Source organism: Scyliorhinus canicula, chromosome 21 (assembly GCF_902713615.1).
Source record: "Scyliorhinus canicula chromosome 21, sScyCan1.1, whole genome shotgun sequence".
In the NCBI taxonomy this organism is placed as follows: Eukaryota; Metazoa; Chordata; class Chondrichthyes; order Carcharhiniformes; family Scyliorhinidae; genus Scyliorhinus; species Scyliorhinus canicula.
The window spans coordinates 50938131-50949525 of record NC_052166.1 but is presented as its reverse complement, the minus strand read 5'-3'; the positions used below and the strand labels follow the sequence as shown (position 1 = coordinate 50949525).

At 39.0% G+C, this 11395-nt stretch overlaps 1 protein-coding gene across 2 annotated transcripts in view; it reads right to left on the bottom strand.

The window, feature by feature from the left end:
* Positions 1–2769: 2769 nt before the first annotated feature.
* The window catches only part of zbtb34 (zinc finger and BTB domain containing 34), a 33508-nt gene continuing 24882 nt past the window's right edge, over positions 2770–11395 (bottom strand). For both annotated transcript variants that reach the window (XM_038781671.1, XM_038781672.1), the window contains exon 2: positions 2770–9304. In XM_038781671.1, the coding sequence (XP_038637599.1) occupies positions 7750–9279 (1530 nt within the window). In that variant the 5' untranslated portion in view covers positions 9280–9304 and the 3' untranslated portion in view covers positions 2770–7749. The remainder of the gene's footprint in view (positions 9305–11395) is intronic.

Sequence of the window (11395 nt, the reverse complement as noted above, 5' to 3'; positions counted from 1 at the left end):
TTACGCTTTGGGACAATTTCCATTAAAGCCTCTCGATCAATAAAAGTTGTTCTATGCTAGATAGCTTCTAGACATGCTTTGCAGGACAGGTTTGGTCCTGAGAATATGCTGATATTAACTTCTGATCCATATAAACTTGAGTTACTTGGAATATTTATTTTGATAAATATTTTATTCTCCATTTTCACATTTTCTTCAGAATTTACATCCCACCAACAAACAGTAAAGATACAATGTCAATCCCCTTAACAACAACGATCCCATCCTCCTACCCTCCCGCCCCAAAACAACAACCCACCTGACAATATAAGCATCAAATAAAACTAAACCTCCCAAGGTGTAAAAAAGACATCAGGAATCGCCTATGGTCACCATTGACATATAGTCCCGTCCCCCCCAATATTCAATGCCATCCAATCCCCGAAAGAGTACCGTGAACACCCATGAATTGTAGACACCCCCCCTCCCAGACTGCTCCCCTCCACTTCCTCTTGTAAACTCCTCCCCCCAACCTCTGTTCCTTCCCCCAACTTTTCACTCACCAAGACCTGTTCTACCAGGCTCCGATGGCCGCAGCCCCTCCCCCCACCTCACTCCCGTTCACTGGCCGGCTTAAACTGGCTAGTGTGGAGGCCCCCGCCCAGGTCTCCTTCCCCCTTGCCTGGTCCCAGGAAAACCAAGAAATCTCCTTTAGCACACAACCCCGCATACACAGCAAAGCCCCAAAGAACCACCATTGCTAATGAAAGTCCCATCTCTTCCCTTGTCCAAATATATATAGCGTCAACTCATTTAGTACATACACCAACATGCAGTGAAAAAATAAAGTTACATGAGGCAACATCGGTACACGACAATTTCTCAATTCTGGCAGTCCTTCTGCCTTCGCAAACTCCTCCACTGGTTCCGCCGTCCCAGAATAAAGGTCCTTGGATCTGTAGGTCACCCTCAACTTAAATGGATATACTATGCCGCACTGCACCTTGCTGATGTACAGTGCCTTCTTCACCCGGCTAAAGGCAACCTGCCTCCTCGCCAGCTCTACCGTAAAGTCCTGGTATATGCGTATAGCAGCTCCAGCCCACTGTACCACCCGCTTCTGCTTTGCCCAGCACTTTCTCCTTCACGCTATACCTACGGAAAGTTACTACTCTTGGCGGCTCACTCACCTTTGGTATGGGCCTCCACGATTGATGAGCCCGATCCAGTTCATATCGGGAGGGATCGTCCCCCTCCTCCAATAGCTTCGCCAACATTGTGGCAAAATACTCAGTCGGCCTTCCACCCCTTCGGGCGGGCTCACAATCCTCAGATTCTGTCAGCTGGATGTTTTCCAGGTCTTCCATTTTGGCTTGCAGACCCTTGTTGGTCTCTATCACCCTCCGCAACACCTTCCCCATTGAGTTGAGTTGATCACTGTGCTGCGATAATGCCGCTTTCACTTCCTTCAGTGTCTCACCTTGCTCCAGCACCTCTGCCGCTTCGCTTGATACCAATACCCTCACCGGGGAAATCGCCTCCTCCACCAGCACTTTCAATACCGCCCCCATCTCCTTCTTCATCGCTTCCATGTGTTTTGTGAACTGTTTTTCAAGTTCCACCGCCATCACCGTGGTCATTTCTTCTGTTGTGAGCGATGCGGCCTTCCCTGGTGCTCCAGCCTCCGCTTTCCTTACAGTTCCTGCACTGACTTTTTCACTCCCCAGCGGACTTCCGTTAACCCTCTTTTTCACAGCCGTTTTTCTCCCAAACCTGGACATTTCTACTCCTCAAACTCAACTATCCAAAATTCTAGAAAGAGATCACAAACTCTTGATTTCCTTGTAATTTCTGTGCAACAGCGCCAAACTCAAATATCTGAAATTCTAGGAAGAGATCACAAACTCTCAATTTCCTTGCTGAGAGTTATTTTACAGTATAACTAAAAATGCCCTACTGAAGCCGAGAATAGAACCAACTTCAACTATACAGTTCAGATGTGGTCCGCAGAATCACAATGAACCAGTATTAGAGATACTGTATCATTTTTATAATTAAACATAAGCTCTTCAGTCTGATATGCAAAGTGTGGTTAGTTATTGTATTAATCTATGAATGCTCGAGATCTATTTTGTCGCCTTGGTAATACAGGATAACATTGTTTGTGTACTTAATGGATCAAAAGCTAATTAATAAGGGAGTTTGTTCAAATCATGTTACAAATCTCCAAGCAGCCTTTTACTGAAATTTGGTTTGAAATTTACTTATCCTCTACTTGGTAACACGAGGCACTGCATCATGGGGTGTACCTTTTTAATCCATTATGTACCCTCCTTGATCAATAAAATTGCATAAACTGCAACCATATCCTGCCTTCCCAACATGCTGCAAGATAGGAAACAGAAAAATAGTGCTACCTACTAATATCTACAACAAGCATCTCACATTGTCTTCCTGTAGTTGAAAAAAAACATTTTCACACTTTTTTGTTTCCCTCAATCTACAGGGTCTGCACCAGCTCACAGACAAATGCACATTGCCATCACCTCTGACATCCCAACAGCAGTGGCTCTCATTGTGCTTTTTCAACATACATCTTCACAAAATATGTAGATTTTTTAAAAACTAAGAGTGCCCGTAACAGATGGTGCCAGCTTGGTGACCTCTCTTCAGGCCTGGTTGTATTTTGGGGGGGGGGGGGGAAAGAGAGAGAATTACCATGAATAAAATGAGTATGGGTATCAAACATTCAATCTCTCACACTATAATCTAAACAGAAACCAAACTGTTGGGGTTCTATAACAGCAAAAGATTTATTTACAAAAACAGAAACTTTCCATTTATTACTCTTCAAACAATACAAAAGCTGTTTACAAGCAACAAAATGGAAATACAGAAAAAAAGGGTCAAAACAATAATTAAGCAGCACCAAAATATTAATTGATCACTGACACAGCTAATAGGATAAGAGAAAAACATATACTTTTGAATAAATATTGATTGCATTCATGCTAGAAAATACATCCATAATGGCTAGTTACCAACTGTCAGAGCATCAGCTTTACATAGCTTCATTATTTCACTCACTCATGGATTATGGCCTGCGAAAGAAAATCTCCAGAGTTTTAATAAGTGAACTGCAAGTCAATATCCTCTCTAGATAGCGACAATCTAGCAGCCATTTTGTGGTTCTTTAAGATCTTCTGGAAAGAGCCTAGAAAATTAAAAGCTCTGCCTACAAACTGAAACCTGCTCTGATGATGTCAAATCATTTCCTATATATATATATTATATATAGTTTGTTAGTCATTCTCAAAAAGCTCTGTTCTATCTTCTGCAATTGCTGCATAGAAGAATAAACAAAAGCTTATTGACGTATACTGCTTGAAACAACAGTGGAATACATTTTTGGTTGCTTATGACACAATGGTCCTAAACAGATTATACATTGTAAATATCAAAAGTAAAAAAAATGCACTATATGGTTTGAAAATAGCTTATTTAAAACTGTGTGTCTATATTGTGGATGAGTGTTTATTGCACTAATATCAAGTCTGAGTCAGGGTGTTTAAGAAACAGTGTTAGTTAGATGTCCAAGACAGGTTTTGTTAAAAATCTTTTTTATATATTATATACACACAAGCACCTTTTAAATGCTTACCTGCAGCTAATTTAATTACCTTCTTGCCCACCAATCTAATTTTGTGTCTGCAATATTCTATACAATCAGTACCTGTGTCGCTGAACTCAGATCCTGAAGTTTACATAAGTAATGCAGGAGTGTGAAATATACTCACTTTTCTCCGATTTCACTGACAGTATTACACCCAAATTTATTTAGCACAAAACTGGCTCCACGGAACATTTCAAATATTGTCTTGAGTTTCCTTTTGAGTGAGAGATGGTGGTTGGTAATTCATCACTGCTTTGCAGTTATACTGTTTTAAAATGCCTGTCCTGTGACTGCTGACTTCAGCAAGTAATTCTGTCTGAATCCAAGCAAAGTGCAATAGGGTGCCCATTTGGCATTGTAGCTCAGAGTCTGAGAAATTCAAAATGGCAGATGAGGATAGGCTCATGAGATTTCAGCCATGTACAGAATATAGTCGGAAAACAAATTCTAATGGGTCAGATTTGTGCTTTATCTTGGTTAATACGTTTTTATTTTTTAGAAATTGTCATGATAATTGCAAGCTTCTTCAGGAAAAGAAATCCAAGGGATAATCTAAGAGACAAAATGACATCATCAGTTTAGCTCTTGATTCATCCAGTGTTAAATCAGTCTGTTCTATTAAATAATAATGGATTAGCTGGATTTTAGAACAAATAGATTAAAACTCTATAGGTTTCCTTAAAGATTACATGCATTCCAGAAAACATCAACTTCAATCATTCCATCAATACTTTGGAGTTGACTAGAATTCCAGATTGATTATATTACAGGGTTCATATAAAGAATTTATATAAACAAAAAAATTGAAACAGTACGCATCCAAATATTATTTATATATAAAATTGTTAATGCTGGTTCAATAAATAATTCTAAGCTGATCGAACAGCACCATTTGAGGGCAAAAACCCGAAGAAAGGTAGGTGAGGCCATACACAACCACGTCCCTTTTGCAGTTTGTATCTTCTTCAAAGACTAATAACCTGAAAATCTGCATGATAAGTGTCCACTGATCCAGGATTGGTGGTAATCACAATGACCACAGTAGAGTATATAAATTTCCAATATACAACTGCCATTTGAATACCAAAAAGGGATTGGACTATAACCAGGCAACAATTAAATTGTTTAAGTTTAGTAGTACTGCTTGTTTTTTTTAAACTAGGACATCACAGCATGTATATTATGGTCTTTGAGAGTGTACACGATTTAGATAACTATGCACTTGGCTCGTAGAAAGAAAAGTAAAATGGATTACATAGAGTATTACACACCGACAATAACTTTCCTATTCAAGGCAGAGAAAACCTACGGTCCCCCATTCATTTCTAACTTTTGTGTCTGCTAATACATGCAATTATTTGTTTGGGATTGCTAAAACCTGGAGCATCTGAATTCATCACTTTATTCAGTATTCTTGTGGATTAAAAAGGATGCAAAGAGTGCATTTTTAACTGACAGTGCTATAATAAATGGTTAGTTGAACTTCTGGATCCCACAGGATTAAAAAAAAACACCACGGACCCAAATATGGATGGACCCAAAAATCTGGAACGAATATGGGACCGGTAGATGTTTCCAGCACTTACGGAGCATATGACGCCACATAATGATCCGACTCTTCCTTGTGAAATCTCACAATGAACACTAAAGCTGGCGGAAGGATCTTTCACATTGGAAGTAAAACAACTTTTTAAAAAAACCTTTATAAAACTCTTCCAATTAGTACAGACTCTTAAATAATATACAGTTAAGCTGTTATTTTTTCCTCTAAAAACATTCATCAGAAACGTCAAGGTATTTATTTTGTAGATAGCATTGAGAACATATGCAATTAAATTCTTAATCAAATAGTCCTAAATCACAGTTAATTTAGCAAACTGTGTACAATAAATGTATCCAAAACTCTTCTTTCAGAGGGGCTGGGTGGAAGAGGTGTTCGTAGGGTGAGGAAAGAGTAATCTTTTTCTAAAATAAATGCACCACTATGATTTTACATGAACTGCAATTGTTATAAATCGATGCAAGTCACATATTTACTTATTTTATATATTGGTTGGATTTATTTTTGCCCCAAAACTTCTCAATTGAGTAATGTGATACTTGGAAACTTCCTTACTCACGTCAGTATAACTGGCAGTCAATGTTTTCAAAGATCCACACGTCGGTTTGAATTCCAAGTGTGTCAAATCCACTGCACTCTTCAATGACTAAAGGTCAAAGACTTCTAAAATTAATCTTTGTACAATAGGCATTTTCTGCAGACAGTTATGTATAAGTGCTAGGCGGAGACCACTACTAGCACAAGATGTAGTGTGGCAATTTGAAATATTAATTTAAGTTAATAAACTTTAGATATGTGCATCAGTAAAACTTTAAATGAGGCTTTAAAGAGAGCTTGCAGGGAAGAGGGGCACATAGGCTTTGATTGAAATTGAAAGTGTTTAAACATTACAAGTTGTTTGAATTGTTTTGAAACAAGCTTTCCTAGAATACCACTTACCAGTCTTCTAAAACTGTAAATTATAATTTGTATAGATAAAACAATGGTTAAATAGTAGATGCTACTCCTGTATATACCTAGTATCTTCGATGCTGACTAGATTTCTCCCACCCCCAAACAGATTTCTCAACTGACTGTAGTAGTACTGAATTTAGTGAAAAATCTGAAGTGTGCCTAAACAGGATAACTAATTGACCATACCAAATGAAATGTTGCTCTGCAAAGTAAACATATAGTTCATTAAATCTGATTTTTTTTTTTCATTATAAGTTCTAATCTCTAAATTTGAAGAATAAAAACGCATTCCTTCTTAGCCAAGTTATTAAGAGCAAAAGCTGCAAACACAATATCCTAATTTCTTAGGGTAAGTTAACATACTTTCAGAAGTTACTTTTTAATAGAAGACAAAAGGAGAAGAGGATAACTTGCACTTTCACCAGGCCCTACCATGAGTGAAAAGAATTGTTGTCCATTTGACAAATGCCATTTCCCTGAAGATGCTTGGGTGCCTGACAAGGTGTCATCAGAGTTGGGAATTAAAGTCCATTCCTAATGTACATTGAAGATTGCACTCATTTGACATGGATAAATTGGAATACAAAAGGTCTGTGGGGTTTTCTTAACATTAGTCAAAAATGTGTATGTATGTTTCTTGTATGAGTGAGTGAAATTATTTTAAAAACGGATATAGTTAATGATTTATCACTGGAACTAATAAATATAGCCCTTAAGCATTCAGATTATTCCACACAGCAGTATGAAAGTAACACTGATCAAAGCGAAATTGGGTAAAATGTGTACAATTTAATAGCGCAGGCTGAAAGTCTTGCCAGGCATCCATGTTACCACACCTTCAAGTACAGGTAGAAGTAGTCTGACCCGATAAAATGTTTTGGGATATTTTTGGAAGTGTAACGCATGGACTGAACAGTAGAGGGTGCTCATAAGATGTCAAGGCACTGCAGAGGCTGGGATCGTCAGTCAATTAACATTTTACCAAGCTGCTGGTTAAAAATAAATATCAAACACATCACAAATAGCGTAATAGAATTTTAAAACCTGATCTCTGCCAGACTTCCATGTTGCCCATTGAAGAGTTCAATTCAAACTTCATACCACTGCACCATTAGGATAGGCAAAATTAAATGTCTTTAACCTTCATTAATGAGACCATTCGTGAAATAAAATACTGGACTGGAATAGCATTTCGCACTGCTGTGTGAAGCATGAATGGATGTTCAGGCTTGCTTTTACTTATTATGGTGGTGTTTTATCATATTACCACACACGTTTCTTCTTGTTATCATAACTAATTATCCTGATGCTTCTCCTGAATACGGTCATTTATTTTCATATTTATATTATACACTGCACCTTTAATCAGGCCAACACTATCTTCTCTGAATTATTCAAAATGATCAACTTTCAGGGAAAATTGATACAAGAAAAAAATAGAACTTGATTGGGGAAAAATAGTAGTTTCATAACCAGAAACATTATATAAATGTTGAATACTGTGCTACAAAAAAAAAAACAACTAATATTGTAGCATTATTTCTAGCTGCGTGTGCTTCTGGCTTTGTTAAGCCTAAGCTATTCATTCAGAAATATGAGACAATGGAAGAACATCCTGCACTGCAGTCTCCATATTGGTTTCCTCTGAGGGAGAAGGTTCATCACCTTCTTTTTGTTCTATATGTGTATCTGTTCGGTCAGGTGACTCAACGCGACCTTTAATCTCGGCAGCGCCAGGATGGTTTTTCCTCAAATGTTGGTTCAGAGTGCCTTGGAAAGGGAAACATTTACCGCAGATTTCACAGCGGTATGGCTTGTCATCGGTGTGTCCGCGAATATGATATTCAAGTTGGTCTTTCCGTGTATACTTTTTCCCACAAAAGCGGCAGACGAAAGGAGTTATTCCCATGTGGAGCCGCATGTGTCGGTCGAGGCTCCCTTTCTGGTTGAAGGATTTTCCACAGTAGATGCAGATTAACCTTTGATTGTATGGAAACCAGTGTTCCCTTGCGTCATGGTCGTGGGGATTACTCTCAAAACCTTGTCTGTTTGGCCCACTGTCGCCATCAGAAGACTGACTAATCACATTTTGCCCTTCATTCTGTATCTGTATGTTTCGTTTCAGTCGACCTCGACCTCTAAAATTACTAAGCATAGATCTAGAGGGACTTGAATTTGTGAGGCAACCATAGGTGGTTGACAAGCCAGCTGACTGTGATGCTGGTTGAGATAGTGAGAAAGCCTGCTGTAATACTGGTCCGTATGAGCCAACGTTCACAGCCACCATTCTGTCCACATGATCTCCATCCACCATCTCTGTGTGATAACCATCATCACCCACTGATGAACTATCAGAACAACTTGGCCGATCGGACTTTTCCATTTTAACTTTGACCTCGGTTATCTGGGCGCCGATTGGATTGCTTTCCCTCACTATTAACTCTGCTTGCTCATGATCCCCTTCAATTTGGATTTCATGCTCAGAAATGCTACCACTGCTTCCAGGGTCAGAGTGCCTTTCTTCCATAGTCCGATTCTGAAAACTTCGGTTTGGTGTGGCCTCCATACGTGTTTCGTTAGCAATTGTTGTCTGTCGTACTTGGCCATAATATGGAGGAGAGATTTCAACTGGATTTAAGAAGCGGCTATTGCTCTCCCTAACCCCATTGCGATTTCCCTGATTATCTTCAGTACTGACAACGACAGAGTCAATACTCACAATACTGAATTTCGAGTGAATGCTCTCCAAGATCTGAGTACATTTGTCAATTATGCACTGCATCTGCAGAAAGCTTGCAGCAGTAAGAAAGCTAACAACATCTTTCAAGTGCAATGATAGTCTTCCAGTGTAACAAAATGAAAGTAACTGTTCAAATACATCTGGATTTTTAATAACTGATATTGATAAACCACTCATGGTGCTCAGTGCTGAATGATCACGGAAATACGGGGAGCTGGCAGCGAGGACAGCCTTGTGGGCTCTGAATGGCTGACCCTGAATGTGAACTATAATGTCACATAATTTTCCTTGTAAGCGTAGCTCATTAAGTTGGCTCAGAACACAGTTGCTGTACTCAGGCACATCAAACTGGATATAACCACCGTTATCCATTTCTTCTATGGTCAATCTTGAAAACCTGTGAGGGTCACAAAATGAAACAAATAAAACCACTAATCAATCCTTACAGGAAAGAATTTCAGATATTTATCTTGCATTGAATGGAAATTGGTTACAGATACACAGAGCACGTGACCTCTAAATAGTCAAAAGCTCATCATAAGGGTACACCAATTGTACACCGTTCATGTAAACTAACGACTAATGTCCTTTAGGGAAGGAAATCGGTCATCCTTACCCAGTCTGGCTTACGTGACTCCAGATCCACAGCAATGTGATTGACTCTTAAATGCCCTCAGGGTTGGTCAATAAATGCTTGCCCAGCCAGCGACGCCCACATCACATGAACAAATAAAACAACCGCTCAGCTCCAATAAGTGCAGGGTACCACACAATTGGAATTTGCATATACCATAATTAATTGTCAATTACAAGGGGTCACGATTTCAAGGTGAGAGGGAGAAAGTTTAAGGGTGATGCACGTGGAACGTTTTTTTACGCAGAGGGTGGTGGGTGCCTGGAACGCTTTGCCAGCGGAGGTGGTAGAGGTGGGCACGATAGCATCATTTAAGATGCATCTGGACAGATATATGAACGGGCGGGGAACAGAGGGAAGTAGATCCTTGGAAAATGGGTGACAGGTTTAGATAAAGGATCTGGATCGGTGCAGGCTGGGAGGGCCGAAGGACCTGTTCCTGTGCTGTAATTTCCTTTGTTCTTTGTATAAAAAAGACAATGTATCCGGGCATTCATTGTATTACAAGAAAGAATATTTAGGATGAAGGGGCCAGTCAAACAGCGAGAATAAAGCTTGGAATTAAAAAAAATATATAAACAAAATACAGTAGACGCTGGAGATCTGAACTAAAACAAAGCGGTGGAAAAACTCAGCCACACTAACAGCATCGGTAAAAGGTGACGTTGAGTCCAATTTGATTTCTATGAATCTTGAGAAAAAATGTGCAACAAACTGCAAGCCATGCACAAAATTGCACAATGTACGTACAAACAACAAACAAATGCCAATGTGGAAGGAGATCCATATCAAGAAGAAAATTGAACTAAATATTCATTTTTCAGAGAACTTAGATCCATATTCCATTCCAGACATGCAGTTAAAACAATTTATTCTTATTCTCCCTTGTTTTTAAGCAAAGTAAAGCTATTCTATGCAAGTGAACAAAAGGCCACTTGTGTCAAGTCAATTTATTTTGCCCACTTTCTCAAATCAAAAATGTTCGGTATTTAAGTGAAGCATTCTGAATACTTACGAAGCTGCAAAATAATTTCTGTGCTATATGTAGCATGGTATGAATTAGCTTTGCCACTGTCACACAAGACATTTGACACTTCTTTTAAACAGTGGTGCAAGAAAGTGAAGTATGCAAATTATAGCTACATTAGCATCAGGAATAGCTTAGCTTGTTTCTGCAACATTATTTCACAACAGTGCAAGTAACATCAGACTCCTGTGCTTTTTAATGGCGTTGAGATAAACTTCAATTGAAAAAAATGAAGCCAGGAAAATATTTTTTTGTGCAAGGTAGTTGGAAAAATGAGCCACCCTTTACACAGCTTGTGGCTATTATGCCTGTGCCGTCCAACAAAAGAGCACATCAGAAATCAAATGATTAATTCAACTAAACACATTCATATGGCATCACAAAACTCTGCTACAGAAAAGAGCACAAGATACAAAATGAATTCTATGGCATGTTTTCTATTATCATATCCAGCGCTCCAGGAACAGCACACTTAAAATCTAACAGGAGGTAGATACCAGGGCCTTGGGGAAATCTTGACTGCTAAGGCAGCACTATTTTAAGCCCGTGCACTGATCAACTGCAGCAAAATATTTTACATCGTTACTCCTGCAAATAAAAATATTTACTTGATATAGCTAAATTCTGAAAGTTTATCACTCAGGGCAGAAAGTACAAAGATTGTGTGTGTACGGTGTTGGCTCACCAGAATATATTTAGATGGGGGGGGGGGCAGCAGTTGCACTTCAGCAGTCAGGGAAATAGTGAAATGGCACCAGGCAATCTCAGGTCAATTTGTAATTGCCTGGCAGGCAGTTTTTCCCAAATTAAGTACTGTAATTTCACCT